At 41.8% G+C, this 18,547-nt stretch overlaps 1 protein-coding gene and 1 pseudogene across 1 annotated transcript in view; both read left to right on the forward strand.

Annotated features, from left to right (window-relative positions):
- The window catches only part of Dnah14 (dynein axonemal heavy chain 14), a 225,140-nt gene that overhangs the window by 126,339 nt on the left and 80,254 nt on the right, over nucleotides 1-18,547 (forward strand). The window contains 8 exon segments of the mRNA XM_050142810.1: nucleotides 1,876-1,937; nucleotides 2,779-2,960; nucleotides 4,269-4,397; nucleotides 6,193-6,330; nucleotides 7,829-7,996; nucleotides 9,754-9,924; nucleotides 13,546-13,713; nucleotides 14,384-14,476. Coding sequence (XP_049998767.1) covers nucleotides 1,876-1,937; nucleotides 2,779-2,960; nucleotides 4,269-4,397; nucleotides 6,193-6,330; nucleotides 7,829-7,996; nucleotides 9,754-9,924; nucleotides 13,546-13,713; nucleotides 14,384-14,476 — 1,111 coding nt within the window.
- On the forward strand, nucleotides 15,323-15,903 carry LOC126502195 (nuclear transport factor 2-like; annotated as a pseudogene).

The following is an 18,547-nucleotide window of genomic DNA, read 5'->3' on the forward strand; positions in this document are numbered from 1 at the left end:
TCCTTGATGAATGTGGAGTTTGTTCTTACAAAGCAACTTTTATATAATGATGAGAATTATTCAAATGAGGCAATAAGAAAAATTATTTTCCCAGTCTCTCCTAATATATATATATATATACACATACATACATACATGTTAACGGTACCCTCCATACCCATGTGATACGCCTTGAAATCAGGCTCCTCCTATTTGCATCCATGAGCAGACAGACACCCATTTATACCCACCTCATCCTCAGCCCCTGACACCTACCCGTCTTTTTGCTTCCACGAGTTGAGCTTTCTTCATATTCTCAGTATACTGGAGGCTATATAGAATTTAATCCTTCTTGCCTGGCTTAGTTCACTTTTTATGGCAATAGCCTCTTGTTTTAATTAATATTCACTTGTATTATATTCTTTTTGTTTTAATTTTTGAGATTATGTATTTGTGTAGGGTGTGTGCATGTGAATGCCAATGCCTGCAGAGCCCTGAAGAGAGCTTGGTATACCCTGAAGCTGGAGTTTGGGGGCTGTTTGACGTGAGTGTTAGCCACCAAACTCCAGTCCTCCGCAAGAGCAGTGAAGCTCTTCAGCACAGGCTTCTCTCCAGCCCCTGCAATTACTTCTGCCTTTTTCTTTCTGTTCAGGATTACAGTGTCTGTTTGGAGTCTTATGATTCCAAAAGAAAAATGAAAACTAGTTTGAGTTTTGATTGATATTGAATTGAATTTGTAGATCATTTTAGGCATTATAAACATTATAACAGTATTGATTTTTCTAAACCATGAATACTGGCTATAGTTTCAGATATTGTGCGACTTTTCAGCTTCATTATGGTTTTCAGTATCGATTTTTTTACCTATTGATAAATGATTATTATAGCCTTTGTCCTTTATTCTATACTATGCTGCCTCAGATTTTATTGTTCTATATGGTGGACCATCCTTACATCCCAAGGATAGATCTCACTTGATCATGAAGAATAGTCTCATGCACTGTTGAGTGTGGGGTTGTAAGCTTTCTGTTGAAGATTTTTGTATCTGTATTCCTAAGTGATAGTGTCCTGAAATTCTCTTTGTTTACAGAATTTTTCTGGCTTTCTTATCTGGTCAATGCTGACTTTATGAAATGGGTTTGGAAATATTCCTTCTAACTTCATCCTTTTGGTAGCATGTGGCATTAGTATCCATTCTTCTTTAAATAATGAGTAGAATGCAGTGTGAAACCACAGTTCTGAGATGCTTTTTCTCTAATGGCCAACTTTTTGTTGCTGATTTAATCTTTTTCCTTATTGGTTCACCCTAATTTTCTGTTTAGAGGGAAATCTTTACTTTTCTCCAGAGTGTTAACAGATAGGTTCATTCCTTTAAGTCAGATATACTTGCATTTATTTTTAAATATAACTAAGTTTAGAACCATGCATTTTATATAACGTAAAATGCAACTATAAGCTATTTTCCTCCTGGAAAAATGCACCTCAGATAACTCACAAAGGTTTGCCTAATATCTGTTTGTTGTGATAGAAATAAAGCATCTGCATCTGAAATATGAAAAGACTTTTTACTTGTGCTTATCATTCTGAACTTTGCCTTCCTCTTCCTAAAAGAAAAATATAATCCTGTTTTGCAAATAAAAAATTCTGAAATAAAACACATTTCTAAAACTAAGTCTCACGTTGTTAAAATATTAGAGAAGCATGTTTTTTGTTGTAGCTGAAAGGAAAGTGGCAGGTGGAGAGGGCTTAGGGCTATAGCAGTGTGAACAGCAAAACAATCTTTTCTGTGGGAAATCGAAGTAAAATCGATGACGTGCAGTTGCTTTGATTAGACTGTATCACTACAGCTAAAATGATGAACTAATTTGTGGTCCTTTATATGTTTGGTCCCAACAGCCTAAGGCAGAATATCAACATCTTGATTGCTGAGACCTACAAAGCATCACTCGGAGGTTTTGGTAAGTGTGACCCACGGGGTCAACCTTCTCATTCCCTACTGTAAGAAATCATAAAGTCAAAGCTAGAATTTCTTTAATCCAGCACTTGGGAGGCAGAGGCAGGTGGATCTCTGTGACTTCAAGGCCAGCCTGATCTGCAGAGCTAGTTCCAGGACAGCTAGAGCTGTTACACAGACAAACCCTGTCTTAGAAAAAATAGAAAGAAAGGAGAGAGAGAAAGAGAGAGAGAGAGAGGGAGAGAGAGAGACAGAGAGACCTGGAATTGTTCATTTAAAATACAACCTGTTGGAAATTATCCAGAGCCCACTCAAAACTCCTGAAAAGGTACAAGAGGCTATGGTGGAGAAGCCCGTGTGCGTTCACAGGTGAGTCCTGTCAGCCTGGTAGAAGGTGCTGTCTGGTTGCTGCTTCCCTGGTTTCCAACACAATACAGGAGAAAGTCATGACTCTGCAGCTCTCAGGCCAGGACTCCTGACAGCAGACACATGACTGCCAGAGGGACTGTGGGGTCCCAAACCACTGCAGCAGCATCCTCTGTATCCCTCGGAACGAGACCTGCATGCCGCTTTCCAGTCGTTGAGTTGGATGTCTCTAACATACACAAACGAGAAGAGGGCTCCCTCAGCTTTCAGACCGCCGCGTGCACTTTGGGTTCTGACACACAGTCTACAGTGAGAACTCATAGAGCCATTGCAAGCTGCTGTTCCTCTTTGAGCACTGTCGTTAAAAGAACAACAATAAGATAGAATTGCTCATTTCAAATTTCTTAACACCCTAAAATAGAGCAAATCTTTCTTAAACTGCCCTAAATTTATTTCTCTTTTTGTATTTGGCATTGTAGATCAGAGTACAAGGAGAGTAGAGATTAAGAATGATGAAAGTCCAGTTAAAAATGACAAAGGAATTATAGTCTCTACAATAAACTTCACCACCAACATGACAGCTACCAAAACCAAGGAGCTGATTCTACAGAAGTTAGTCAGAAGGACCAAAGACATACTTGGAGCCCCGAAAAACAACAGGGTAATAAAGCCCCTCTAGGCTCTCCGCTTATACAAATCAAGTAACAAATTGGTTTGTTTGTTTTTGTTAGTAAGAAGGAGAACACACACTCCTGAGCATTGTTTAAAAATGCCCTTAGAATGGGGACTTTGATTTTCAAACCGGTATATTCCTCTTTCAGTGTGATGGGTTTTCAGGGTGAGAATCACTAAGACCAGCAGAATTTGCCGAAATCTGCATGAAGGTTATCTGCAGGCTGAGCTAGCTGCTGGTGCTTGGCAGCTGTAGCTTCTTGCTCGTTTTCTTCCACTGCGCAAAGCTCTAACAGAAAGAGGAGCTTCTAGAACTTACAGACTCGGAGCAGGCATGAAGGGAATGACTTATGGGCACCCGGCAGGTACTGGGTGGCATCGGCTGCTCTTCATCTCTCCTCCAGTCTGTTTGGCCTGAATCAACTGCCCGTTTATTATCTGAGTCACACTTGGAATTTACGATCACTGACTCCCATTCAACAGCCCCAGGTTAGTTCACTGTCAAGAGATTTACAAGAATTACAAAGAGACCTACACAGGGCCCCTAGGAGTCCCTGCTCACAATGCTGGGTTACCTTTAGTAGGTCTTCAGTATTTGCTTCAGATTCACCCAAGATAACGGATAAAACTGATCTTTGCCCACATGAATAAAATGCAGTTGAGAAACATGACTGCCAGTCTATGTTCCAAGAGGGGAAAACAGTGTTTTCCTAAAAATAATAATAACAGTAATAGTGACAGTTACAAATTGGGAAATTAAAGCAGCTATTTGTATTTTTATTTCAGAAAAATAAACACAAGCAAAAGATTTCATTGCATGGAGATTATGATCAATACACTTAGCTGTATAATATTGTCCTAGGTTAAAAAAAAAGTAATACGGATTTAAAAAGTGGAATATGTTTCTGAATTTTCTTTCCCAATCATGATGCATATGAAATAGGAAGGCTAAATCCTACAACAGGGCCTTGCCGAGAACAAGCACACGATAAGAAAGGGCCTAGTGAGCTGCACATTCAGAAGCAAGAGCCACAGTTAAATTGCTTTATCAGCATCAAAACCTTGCCTGAGTATTCTGCAGCTGTGTCAGGACCAAGGGTGGATAGTTTCTGTGGGTTTGAACACTTGCTGTCTTCTAAGACCATAGCTTCAGAATAGATTTGATCTTCTTCAATTTTTAATTTTTAAAAAGCAGATTATTGCATATAATTTTGTTCTTGAACAGTAAGATTTGGTAATTCAGAATTTTTCAAAGAGTATACTAATTAATACTTTTAAACTTTCCATCTTCCTTAAGATTGTAGTATATATTGATGATTTGAATATGCCGATACCAGACACAAGTGGAGCACAGCCACCCCTGGAATTGATCAGACAGTTGTTGGAAATGGGTGGGCTTTATGATACTGAAAGAAACACATGGAAGGTACAGTATATACTAAGATTTTTTTTCCTCACTAAATATTGTTACTAAATGCTTACAGCAATGTTGAGTGATGAATTTACACAGTGTTCATGTTGAGATCCTGTTCTGGTTCCTTCTCTGGAAATCTCTGCCCTTTGTTCCAAAACTGACTCCACCAATCTCAACTGTCCTATTCTCATATCTCTCCTCCGTGAGATGAGACGACAGTGTTGCAAAGCTTCATGTCTCAGGCAGACTTAAGCTAAGGTCCCAAATGAATCACGCTCGCTAGTGGGTGGCATTGGCTCAGACACTAGCCCGACTGTTCAAATCACCATCCACCTAAGGCAAAGAGGAAGAGTGTAGCCCTCCAGAGAGAATCTGAGAGAGATGGAGGAAGGAGAACAGGAAATGGGTCCTGGAATACACAGCCTGGACAACTGCCCTAAAATGACCAGAAAATAATCACAGCAGGTCTTTGGTGGGATATCTGCAGCCCCAACATGGACATGGGAAGGACCAGGGCTGTCAAAAGCGCCCCATTGGGATAGACTGAGTTCTGATCTGAATCTAGCCACCAGCACACCACCGTTGTGGTTTTGTGGTGAATCAGGATCAATATGATGTTACTTTGAGCATCTTCTCATCCCCGGCCAGACCTGGCCCCAACAGAGATACATTCCTGTGATAACTCATTCATCAACAGCATCCTCTTTGCTAGCCTCAGCAACCTATTGCTTATTTCCCAATGACCTCTTGTTAATTTTAATTTACATAGAATCAGTGGGCATTCCTATAGGTACAGGGTGACATTTTGCTATATTTATATAAGACTTAATCATGAAATTTGAGCAATTAGCTCATGAATCACCTCCAACACTTATCATTTCCTTTAAGTAATGATATCCCAAATTCTCCCATCTAGTGATCTGGGGATGTATGTTAAGTTGCTATTACTGTGGTTACTCTAGTGCACCTTATAACTTTGCTCTGTGGTCTATAACTGGTCACACTGTCGACTACTCTGCTATGCTGAAATTTCTTGTTTGGTATGATCCCACATGTCTATTATGTTTTTGAACTTTGTCCAGACAAGTATTGTGATGTGTTTCCCCATGTTTTCTTCTGTAACTGGATATTGCTCATATGTTTCCCAGCCACCCAGACCCAAATAATCACACAAAAACTGTACTAATTACAACCCTGCTTGGTGGATGGCTTAGGCGTCTTAGTAACTAATTCTTACATCTTAAATTAACCCATTTCTATTAATCTACATATCACCATGAGGTTGTAGCCTACTGGTAAGGATCCAGTGTCTTTCAGCTACATGGCATCTCTTTGACTCTGCCTTCTCTCCTCTCTCTCTCTCTCTCTCTCTCTCTCTCTCTCTCTCTCTCTCTCTCTCTATGTGTGTGTGTGTGTGTGTGTGTGTGTGTGTGTGTGTGTGTGTGTCCTGATTTCCCATCTGGCTTTACTCTGCTAAGCCATTGGTCCAAATAGCTTTACTCATCAACCAATAAAAGCAACACATATACAGAAGGACATCCCACACCATTCTTCTAATAGGTTGACACTGTGAAGTGACTGTCATTTTTAAATGGAATGTTCCTGATGACATTTAGAAAGCCAGCTGGAAGTAATTTATCTTTTATGACAGGTTCCCCGTAAGAACACAGGTTCTATTACCATTATAGTTTCTGTTTTATAATAAATAGTATTCTAAATGTTTGCCTAAATTCAAATTTAGGGGTGGGGAAATTGATATATTTTTACTTTTGGCAGATGTATTCCTTTTTTAAAACTCTTCCCACAGACCATTCAAGATCTTGCTATAATTGCTTCCTGTGCACCTTCTGCCAGTGGGAACGATGTCAGCCCTCGCCTCCTCAAACACTTCTGTCTGCTGGTGCTGCCTCATCCTCCACAGAGCGCCCTGTATGCTATCTTCCGGGTAATGCACCTAGCTTGTCCCTCCCTCCCTCACTCCCTCCCTCCGTCCACTGGAATAGTACCGGGTTCTCAAGAATGCTATAGTACTCTACTATACTGCTTGGTTTTTGTCAACTGGACATAAGCCTAGATACCTGGGAAGGGCAAATCTTTTCTTTGTGCATGTGTGATGGTTGAAATAGGGTTTCTCTGTGTAACCCTGACCAAGCTGGAACTTACTCTGTATGTAGGCTGGCCTCAAAGAGCCACCTGCCTCTGCCACCTAAGCGCTGGCATTAAAAATTAGGCATTATCTTGACTGGTATTAATGGGGGGGGGCTGGCCCACTGAGAGCCCAGCCCATAGTGCATAGTGCCACCCCTGGGCAGGTCAACATGGGTGTCTAAGAAAGTAGGTTGAATAAACCAAGAGAAACAAGCCAATAAGTAGCACTCCTCCATGGCCTCTGTGTTAGTTCTTCCTCCGGGTTCCTACCTGGAGTTCATGTCCAGCCTCTCTTGAATGATGGCCTACAAGCTGTAAGATGAAATACACCCTCTCTTTCCTAGCTAACTGGGGAAGAAAAAAAGAACATATTCTAAAGAAAAGTCTGAGAACTTGAAAACACTAACACTGAGAAATTATTCTTGTCTTTATCAATTTTATTTCTCCTGCATTTTCTGGACTATTCCAATGATTTTTCTCTTAATACTGAAACCACAATTTAGCGTTTATACGAAGTGCTGTGGTACATGTCTAATGCAATCCCAGGACTTATTCTGCTGACTGAGTTCCTGCATCTGGCATGGGCTCTTTAAGCATGAGCACTCTTAGTTCTGACCTTGGCGTCTTCTCCTAGGAGGCGGGATTTCCTCTGCCAGCCTGGCACACACATTTGCTTTCTTCCAAAGCAGTTTTCTTTCCGGTGTGGCCATGCTCTCCTGCTGCATCAGAATCATAAGGGATCTGAGGAAAAATGACTTTAAAAAAAAATAAAAAGAAAAATGGTTTTAATTTACCTTTAAACTTTATAAAGAAAGAAAATGTAAGATTAATTTTGAAGGTACTATGTTCTATGTAATCTCACACATCAGATGTATAAACTTACACTATATTTCAATTTGAGCCATTTTTCCCACAAGGAATTTTGGACTCTCCAAAGAAAACCTATGTATTTAGTGTTCCAGACAGGGTAATGTTCTAACACCTGCTCTCTCAGTGAGCAGGGAGATGAGAGAGCACCACAAGTGATTGCACAGAGGTGGGCCACCAAATGTCCCCAAGGAATACACACCACCTGCTCTAGACTACTAGGCAAACAGTAAGAGCTCTCAGAACGTCTGTTTGCCACAGCCAGGGGTGCCTCTGTACTTAGGCCTCTACCCTGCCCTAAGATTTTAGCTAGGAATAATTTTCAGTGGAATTAACCCTCCATTGCAGTTCACATGTATGCTTCTTGGTAAATATTAGCTGTAGCCCATATTTAAATGTTTAACTGGACATAAATTTTCCCTTTAAAGGCTCACTTGGGAATATATTTCTCCATCCATAACTTCGTAGCTGAGGTTCAGAGGTGTAGAGACCAGATTGTGCTTTGCTCCCTGGCGATATACTATCAAGTCTGCAAGAACATGCTGCCAACGCCGACCAAATGCCACTATATGTTTAACCCCCGAGACATGTTCAAGGTTGGTTTTGAAGTTAATTCTCTAGCTTATTTTTAGCACTTAAATTGAGATGCAATTGTGCTGCACTGAGGCTCTGTCCTGTCTCCCTCCCTGTTGGTACTTCCACATGAGAAGGTGTAAGCGTGAACTTGCATTAGCAGCACAGATCCATGGGAAAGAGTTGTGTGCTGGTCCTGTTACTGCACGGGAGTGAACCTATGTAGGAACTTTGTACACCTGCATCAATTTTCACCGCCTTTCCAGCAGTACTGGCTCTGGCAGCAGCCATAAGTAAATAATTTTCAAACTTCAATGTTAAGAAAAAGAATTTAGCCAGGCATAGTAGCTGTGGTAGTTTGAATGTAATTGGCCCCCATAAGCTCATAGGGAATGACATTATTAGGAGGTGTGACTTTGTTAGAGGAGGTGTGGTCTTGTTGGATGAAGGGTGTAACTGGGGAGGCATGCTTTGTGGTCTCATATGCTCAGGATACTGCCCAGTGTCTCAGTCTACTTCCTGTTACCTGCAAATTGTAGGAATCTCAACTACCTCTCCAGCACTGTGTCTGCCTGCATGCTACCATGTCCCACCATGATGATAATGGACTAAATTTCTGAACTATAAGCTAGTTATTACAATTAAATATTTTCCTTTATAAGAGTTGCTGTGGTCATGGTGTCTCTCCACCGCAAAAGAAACCCTAAAACAGTAGCACACATATTTAATCCCAGCACTTGAGAGGCAGAGGCAAGTGGATCTCTTGAGTTCAAGGCCATCCTGGTCTACAGAGAGTTCCAGGACAGCCAAGAACACATTGACAAAACTTGCCTCAAAAAAGAAGAAGAAGAAGAAGAAGAAGAAGAAGAAGAAGAAGAAGAAGAAGAAGAAGAAGAAGAAGAAGAAGAAGAAGAAGAAGAAGAAGAAGAAGAAGAAGAAGAAGAAGAAGAAAAGGAGAAGGAGGAGGAGAAGGAGGAGGAGAAAGGAAGGAAGGAAATGAATGAAAGAAATAAAAGAAAAAGGGAAAATGAAGGAACAAAAGAAAGAAAGGAAAAGAGAAAGGAAAGGAGAGAGAAAGGAAAGGAAAGGAAAGGAAAGGAAAGGAAAGGAAAGGAAAGGAAAGGAAAGGAAAGGAAAGGAAGAAAGAAAGAAAGAAAGAAAGAAAGAAAGAAAGAAAGAAAGAAAGAAAGAAAGAAAGAAAAATTAGTATGGTATCTTTCTTCCCTTGCTGTAAAAGTTCAGCTTATTTGCACAAGCGTTCTTAATCAAAACAAAAATCAAAACACATCAACATTAGACAGTACCTCAAAACCAGGTGTGGTAGTACCTTTAATTCAGTGTTCAGGAGGCAGAGGCAGAAAGATCTCTAAGTTCGAGACGAGCCTGTTCTACATGAAAAATTGTAGGCCAGCCAAAGCTATAGAGTGAGGGGGGTGTTAATAAAAAGTCCCTCACTAACACCTATGCTGGCAGCATTTGGCACCAGGCTATTGCTTCTGATCCTGGCAAGTCTCTCTTAGATGAACCTGAGATGTTACCAAATCTCCTCCCACTAAGAGCCATTCTGTAGCAGGTTTCTTTGACTTTAACTTGCCCATCCCATAGAAACCTCCAGATTGTCACTTATAGAAGCTAATGGTTCTTACCTTGGAAAGTGTCTTCTATTTTTATAAAGTATACACTCACAAAACTCGAGCTTTCATCTCACACAATACCCTGCTAATGTTGGTTATATGTTTTGTTTTTTTGTTGTTTTGTTTTGCTTTTTGATCCCATGCAGCTTCTACTGGGGTTGATGCAAGCAGACAAGAGTGTTATCAACTCCAAAGAGATGGCTGCTAAGCTCTTAGTCCATGAAGCCAGCCGAGTGTTTCATGATCGTTTAGTTGAGTCCAGTGAAAAAAGTCTTTTCTACCAGCTTCTCTCAAAGGAACTCCAAAACCATCTGCAGGTGTGTTCTTAAATACATTTCAAGTGGAATTTTGCACACATATGCACGCACACACACACAAAATGTTGTTTAATGAAAGTCTCCAAATATGTCTATAATATTAATGAAAGCAACTTTTATCCTCTTAAGAATTGCATTCCTTACTTGACGATATCCGAGAGCACAGCTTGAGATATGCAGGAAACGGTCAGTCCGCGGTTCCTTTGCTCGTGATCCTGGCCTCTCAGATCCTCAACCCTGCTCCTCCCTCTCCACTGGCAGCAGAAATGCCACTGGAGTTGCCCAGGCTCCTCATCTCCCTTCACTCCTCTGACCTTTAACCTCCTTGCTGTCTCTTTTAATGCCGATCACAGAGACAGATGTGACCAGCTGACCAGAGCTGAGTCTTGAGGCTCAATGGGCAGTGAGTCAGCTCTTCACGGCCCTGTCCTGAGACTCCTGGGGAGGATGTGAAGGGCCTAACAGCAGTGAGACAGAATTGTAGGATACAAACTTCATCCACAGAACTCTACTTATATAGATGTGCACATAAACAACTATGTAAATATGTGTCTGTATGTGAATATTTAAATATGCACATGTATATGTATTGTTCTGAGACCATTACAAAGTGATAGAGATTTTAAAAATTTTTACAGACATTCCAATTGCTATATTATCTTCATTGGAATTATCTACCTTTTAGTGTATACACGTCTTAATATCATTTATGCTGACCCATATGACTTCCACCCTTCAGTCTTTTTTAACTCTATTCAAATGTATTGGCATTTAGGACCCCAACAAAATGCTTTTCCGTCTCCACATCCACCAGCCTGTCTTCTCCCATCAGTTGTCTCGAATCTCCTGCAGTCCTTTCCTGAATACAGGTCTTCCTTGTCCTCCATGGAGCTGCTCTTGCGTCATGCTGTGGTGGCATCTCTTCCCCAGTCCTCTGCCTGGGTACTGGATATCCAGCCCTTCTAGTCTTCTCTGTCTTCCCTAGTCTCTGAGAAGCAGTGGGACCTGGGGATTTTAAACTCAGTTTCTACCCAAGTTCAAAGCCCAGATCCTCCCCTCATGAACGGTATCCTTGAGCAAATGCCCCTTCTGTGCCTTGGTTTCCTGACGTCTAAGTAAGGGCAGTAATTTCCTACCTCATGGGTCTTTGGTGAGAATGAGCAGCTCTAGTGAAAAGAAAACATTTAGAATTGTTTCTGCTACACAGTGAGTGATACATCTCAGCTATTGCGATACTGAAAAATACTCTTATGTCTACATTTTAAAGATTTACTTCTTTATTTATTAAATGTATATGGGTGTCTCGTCTGAGTGTACATCTGCACACCAGAAGAGGGCATCAGATCCTACAAGATTACAGTTATAGACAGTTGTGAAGTCCCATATGGGTGCTGGGAACTGAACCCAGGGTCTCATAAGAGCTGCCAGTGCTGGCCATCTCTCCAGCCCCCTACACTTTAAATGTAGGCAAGAAATTTGGTGGAAATAACCTAAACCTTGAGAGAGAGAGAACTCTATACCTATGTCATGCTGCCTGGGCACCTCACGTTCAGCATGTTGGAAACCATTTCTCGTCTGCATCCATTGACCCCCTCCAGCATCAAGATGCCCTGCCCTGGGATCAGCTTCAGTCTCCATGCCTCTGTGTATACCAGAAGTCTGAGCGTGTGCCCCTATATTCCAACCAGAAGACAACTTCTTCTCCATAGCCTCTGCCTTTGCAACTGCAGGCCTCCTCCCATGGCTCATTCCTGACCACTGTTCAAGACTTAGATCATGCACATCACACTAAGTTAACTAATGCAGGCTCCAGGTGGCCGATGCCCACTATGAGTGAAGTCTAAAGCAGGTCCGGCACCCAGGAACAGGAAGATGGTGCCTCCGTTAGACAAGATGAAGAGGTCTTTTTCAAAACAGTTGGACGTACTAATACATATTTTGGGTGGTAAATGTCTTATTTAGTTTTTATTTCACATTGTCATGACTTTGTATTCTGTGCATATATGACACTAGAATTTGACAGATTAGTGTATGGATCATTTTTTAAATTCAGTGCATACTTTTAACCATGTGGTAACCTTTTCTGACCAATAACCAGCCTCCTCCTAGACTGTGACTCTCCTTTGTGTAAGACTGTGGGGCTTGTCTATCACAGACCTGCCTGAGCTCTTTCCAGTCTACATGCCTTATGAGGACAGAATCACTGATTTATTTATGATAAATCTTTAGAATTCAGCTTATATCTAGGATGAATGGATAAAGACTGAGTGAAGGGGTGGGGCTGGTCAGACAGCTCCGGGGGCGTGTTTTTCTCCTGCAAACCTGACAGCCTCGGTTCTAGCCTCAGGCGCACATAAAGGTGGAAGGGGAGAACCAACTCCCCCAACAAAGTCTTCCTCTGACTTCCAGATGTGCCCACACACACACAATAATAATCCATTTTGTTTTTAAAGGAGTGAATGAGGGGATAGACAGACTAGTCAATTGGAACTCAGAAGAGAGTTCATTGTTTCCTGCCCCGGGAGAAGCAACTGACCTCCCTGTAAGTGCCCTGCACAAATCTGTTTTCACTGTTTATTACAGCGAGGAGCAGGTGCAAAGGCAGTGCACAGTGAGGAAGCAACTTCATGGGAACCAGGTTTTCTCAGCGGCCATCAGCCCTGTGGGTGGCAGAGTTAACGACTGTATCAATCAAGGATATAAACTACGAGCATGAGAATTAACAATTAACTGGTTGCCTGCTTTAGAGAGTGGACTGTGACTCTAATAATAGGGAACCCAGTGCGCAAGGTGCTGTCTTAAGAGCTTTACACACCGTTCCTACCTTAATCTTCCTTCATAACAACTCTACAATGTAGGCGGTTATTATTCTTGCCTGACAATCAGTGCCGAGCAGAGCAAGGTTATGCAGCTGGTCAGGTGACGGCATCACCATCCAAACCCAGGACATCTGGTATCAGACAGCCCCTTAGCCATCATGCCTTTCTGTCCTTCTGTCCTTGGACCATCATTTGCTAAGTGAATGACTCCTAAACGTCCATCAGGAATTCCCAGCGCTGGGTAGCCAGTGAGGCGCATGCTGAGAACTACGGGAACTGGTGTGGACACTGCCTGCAGCCACCTTTAGCTCTGATAGCCAGCGCAAAGACCCCTGCAGTGGACAGGAGGCGAAAGGGCCAGTCTCTGTGGCTGGTTTTAGAGAAGAGGAAACTTGAGACTGTCTAATGAGGAAGAGTTAGCAGCCTTGGAATGATACCGCACATTGTCTGTGGAGCTACAGTTAGAACTCTCAGCCCAAAGGAGAATTTTTGGGCAGAACTCTATTTCTATTTCTATATTCTCGACTTCTGAATACTTGTATTTTATGAGAATCCTTAAAAACTATGATTTTGAGGAGGGGTCCACAAGCTTCACTTCCTGAAGGAAAACACATGCACACATACACACGTGCATGTACACGCACACACATACACAAATAGGTTAAGAGCCTGAGTCCTAGGATCCAGTGCTGGAATCTTCTATGACAGACAGATTGGTCCTAGGAAAGATAGGATTTCAATGTAAAGACAATGAAATCTTGCATATCGATCGAATGCTCACTGAGTTCTCTTCTTACAACAGATCCAGTGGACCCACGAAAGCCTGATGAATAGCCCAACTGTATTTGTGGACTTCATGGATATAAACAAGCCTCACAGAAAGAAGATCTACCAGAGCACCAATAACTACAACAAAATTTTCAGCATACTTAAGGAATTCCAAATGAAGTTGGACTCAACATCTCTGGAGGTAAAGCCACACTCTAGGAAAACCTGGGGAGTGCTAAGCATGTATATGTTTATTTGGGTGTGTGCCTGAGGAGTATTTCTTCTGGTTTTAAAGCAGACCATTAGAAACACACTTGTTTGTTGGTTTCTCTCTTCTCTGTCTCAGTGGCATCTAATTGTAAAGATGGGGTGAGCTGAGGCTGTAGGGAACTGAATGGCAGAGATAGCGGAGTTAAGAAATGCAAGAGAATATAGCATCGGGGTCCTGGGTGACAAACTCACCATGGCTGTGGCTCTTTTGTCTTTTCCATTGCTGTAATGAGCAGAGACATGCTGAAAGAGATGCCAGCCAAATCATAGACACCATGTGGAATTTCCTAAGTCTCCCCCACCAGCCACTGCCAGGAGAGCAACAGAAAAGCAACTTAGATGCCATTTTTCTGTCCTTCATTCTGTAAACTCAACCCCACAAGTGCCCGGGTCAGCTCACTAGAGTATTAGTTAAGGGGTGAGTGAGCTCACTGTGAAAATTTGTCTTCTCTAAATGTTGACATAGACTGTTAGCTGGGTCTCGGTCACCACCATGCCACTAAAGAGTCGCTCCATTCCTGTTTCCTTGTACATAAAATCATAATGCACACTTGACTTTGCTAAACCTGTAACTCGTTCTCTTGCCACATTTCTTCTGCTAGATGTCTCATTCAATTGTATTCTTCAAGGAAGCTATAGAGCACATTACAAGAGCTACCAGGATCCTCCGACAGCCAGAGAGTCACATGTTGTTGGTATGAATTTCAGTTTTTCAACTGTTTTTAAGTTTGCAAACCAAAACCTCAGAAACTCCAGGAAAATCTACATATTGAAGCTGTAGTCAAACTTTGAAGATCCCAATAATTGAGTCATAGAACAGGATCTTTGTCTTCATTGTTTGCAGAAGAAATTTGCTAGCACGGGGACATGCTATTTGTTTGGGAAAGGCCCTTGGTATGGCTAAAACAGATGTGTTTGCACCACACATAATGTATCCTAGCCTTAATCTAACATCTGCACAGGTGGATCCTGGCTTTGAAAGTAGTATACCACGTTGGATATTGAGTTAGATGCGGGAGCCATTACACAAAGATGCGTTTCTTATGAGAGTCAGTGACAGCTGAGTTAACAGAAAGTTCCAAATACTTACACAGAGAAAAGGTTTTAGAAAACTAAAGAAAACCCACAATATTGGGACAGCAAGATAGCTCAGTGGGTAAAAGTGTGTGCTGCTAAGCCTGACAACCTGCGTTTGATAATGAGATCCACATGGTAAAGGGAGAACGTACTCCTACAACTGCCTTCTGAGCTCTGCTCAGGCTGTGTCATGTCTGTGCATACACACACACACACACATACACACACACAAATCAATAGATAAATAAATGTAATGAAACAGTTTTAATCCATGGTATTTAGCCAATTGTATAAATTTATATTTTATTTATAACTTTTTTTCTCCAAAAGATTTTATCTTGCAAGTAGCATGCTAGATTTTGACTTAATCTTTTTTAAATAGACATTTGAAAAAATTAACTAAAAAAAATATTTAGAATAAGAAATAGAATCAACAGTCGGTCGCAGACCGCGCTGGGTTGCCGCTGCCGCCATTGTGCCAGCCCCACGGGTCTTGGTGAGGTGGGTGACTCTCCAGGATGGGAGACAAGCCAATTTGGGAGCAGATTGGATCCAGCTTTATTCAGCATTACTACCAATTATTTGATAACGACAGAACCCAGCTAGGCGCAATTTACATTGATGCATCATGCCTTACATGGGAAGGACAGCAGTTCCAGGGGAAAGCTGCCATTGTGGAAAAGTTGTCTAGCCTTCCGTTCCAGAAAATCCAGTATAGTATCACGGCGCAGGACCATCAGCCTACACCAGATAGCTGTATCATCAGCATGGTTGTAGGCCAGCTAAAGGCCGATGAAGATCCCACCATGGGTTTCCACCAGATGTTTCTATTAAAGAACATCAATGATGCTTGGGTTTGCACCAATGACATGTACAGGCAGGCTTGCCATGCACAACTTCGGCTGACCTCCTGGCCAGACACTCACGCTGTTTCCTCCTCCCTCCTCTTCCCAATACTATCTCCCTCCTCCAGATGCTCCAAATATCATACACAAATGAGCAGGGCCGAGGTGGGAGTGGGTGCAGTGCGCTTCTGTCACCACGGTGTTGTGCATGATGTTTGGATGCTAGACTAGTTGCATCTGACAGGAGACGTTTGTGTTGTACCAGCGCATGCCTTGGAAAGACTTAAGTAATACAAAAGATTGTCGGTTTTTTGTTTTATTTCATTTTTTAATCTACTGACAAGTTGCTCTAGTAACCCAAAGAAGTGAAGGAGAAAGCAGCTGCCTCACCACCCAGATATTGATTTGTTCAGATGTTTCAATGCCTCATGATACAATAAAACCACAAAAGTTTTCTTAACAGTTTAAAAAAAAAAAGAAAAAGAAAATAGAATCAAGAAACACAATACAAAATAAATCCACCACCATTCCCCCGCCGCCACCAGCTATTTTCTGACTAGCTCTCCCATCTACAAAGGTGTCGCATGAGTGTCGTGGGACAGTGCTGCCTGCTAGGGTTGGTCTTCTCAAATCAACTAGCCCAAAAACTTTCTCAAAGTCATGCCCCAAAGTTTGTCTTCAAGGTGACTATAGATCCTGTCAAATTAGAAAATACCTTGGGAAAATGAAAGCAATTACACTATAAACCTAAAGCAATACTTACAGGAAATTCTATAAGAAATCTCTAGGTTTTAATGTTTATACTTAAAAATAAGAAAACTTCAAATCAGTAGCCTAGATTTCTGCCTCAGGAAACTACAAAAAGAAAAGATAACTGATCCCAAGAGAAGCAAAAGGAAGAGAATAGTTAAAATGGAGTAGAAAAAAGCAAAAGCAAAGCAACTAAGGATTTCAGTGAATCCAAAAGTTGGTTCTTTAAAGGATCAAAACAATCCCTGAGCTAGACTGAGAGAAGATTCAAGCTGAAACCAATAGCAAGACTATCCCTGTCACTACTGCCATTACAGACATGGGAGGGGCCATAGGACATAGCAAATCAGATCGCTTATACGAAAGGGGCGTTTCCTAGACAGACACTGCCTTAGCTCCTTTTCTGTTGCTGTGGTGACAGCACCTTGACGCAAGCAACGTAAAGGACAAAGATTTCTTGGGCTCGCAGTTGAAGGTACAGTCCATCACAGCAGAAGAGTCGAGGCAGCGGTGGCTTGAAGCTACTGGTCACATGACATCATACTCAGGAGAAGAAAACGAGGGATGCATTCTCGCTGCTCGGTTTCCTCTCTCCATGTACACAGTCCAGGATCCCTGTCGGGGAAGACTCCTGTGCACAGTAAGCTGAGTTTTCCTTCATCAGTTAATGTCAAGATAATTCCTCACCAGCATGCCCTAAGGCCTGTCTCCAGGTGACTCTAGGTCTTGCCAGGCTGAACATTGGCCATCACAGACACCAACATAAAAACTGAGGCTTTGGAAAGCCTTAGTGGGTCTGTCACGAGAAAGAAAGAAAAGAAAGAAAGAAAGAAAGAAAGAAAGAAAGAAAGAAAGAAAGAAAGAAAGAAAGAAAGAAAGAAAGAAAGAAAATTTAATTAGGAATTCAGAAACTTCCCACAAGGAAAACCCCAGAATCAAACGGCTTCACTGGAGAATTCTAACAACTGTTTAAAGAATTTATACCGACCGTTCACAGAGTCTTCAAGGAAATAGAGGCGGTTTTGCTCTCCGGTTTCTCCTTCTTTCTAGAAATAGCAATAGAAAGACCAGACAGAGACTCCAGTCCTTCTTGAGCAGGTAAAATAAAAGCTCCCTGGGGTTTAGCTCATGGTGCCAGGTCCCAAAGAGTCCAGACCGCGTGGTCTCAGGTCCTGTCCTAGTTGGGACCCTTTGCTGTGTCACAATATAGCAGTGAGGAAGCAGGAAAGCAAATGACCACATACAGAAGGGCCATCAGCATCCAGAAGAGAGGAAGAGGTTTAAAGGAAGGACGAGGCTGTGTGATAACAACCGTTTTTACTGAGCTCCAACGGAGTCAGTTGCCTCTTAAAAGCCATCTCTCTTCCCGTAGTTCCACTGCTTAAGAGTTATAGTACTTTTGAGCACCACACTGTGGACCAAGCTTCTGGCACATGACTATATAGCAGACAAGCTGTATACAAGCCAGAGATGACTTAATAATAAGAAAACTACATCTGTCTCTCTTGGGCATATTGTTGTAATAACTCTGAACACATTAACTAACTAAGGTAGGTGATATATAAGAAGTATTTTATATCCAGCAAAAGTGAGATTCGTCCCAGTAATGTGTATCTAGTTCAGTGCCCAAAAGTACTTGAATATGATACTATATTTAAAAATTAAAAGAAAAACTCTCAAGATACAAAACAAAACATTTTAAAATTCAACATTTATGATTTTTAAAAACCTTGCTCCATACAGAGACGTTTGTCAACCTAATTAAGAGCATCTATAAAAATCTTACAGCTTAACAGTGAATTATTCAAACGTTAACTGTAACCCTGAGGACAAGTGTGCTCCATCTCCCAGCTTCTGTTCAACATTATAACGAGGGTTCTAGCCAGAGAGTTGGGCAGTAAGTAGGGGGTGGGATTCAGAATGGAAAAAACGACTTCTCTGTTTTTACGCCAATACCAAGCTTCATCAGGCGATGAAAGGAGACAGAGACAGAGACCCACAATGGAGCACCGGACTGAAATCTCAAGGTCCAAATCAGAAGCAGAAGGAGAGAGAGCACAAGCAAGGAACTCAGGACCGCGAGGGGTGCACCCA

This window comes from Alexandromys fortis, unplaced genomic scaffold (genome assembly GCF_014885135.2).
Source record: "Alexandromys fortis isolate MF-2015 unplaced genomic scaffold, M_Fortis_MF-2015_v1.1 scaffold_51, whole genome shotgun sequence".
In the NCBI taxonomy this organism is placed as follows: Eukaryota; Metazoa; Chordata; class Mammalia; order Rodentia; family Cricetidae; genus Alexandromys; species Alexandromys fortis.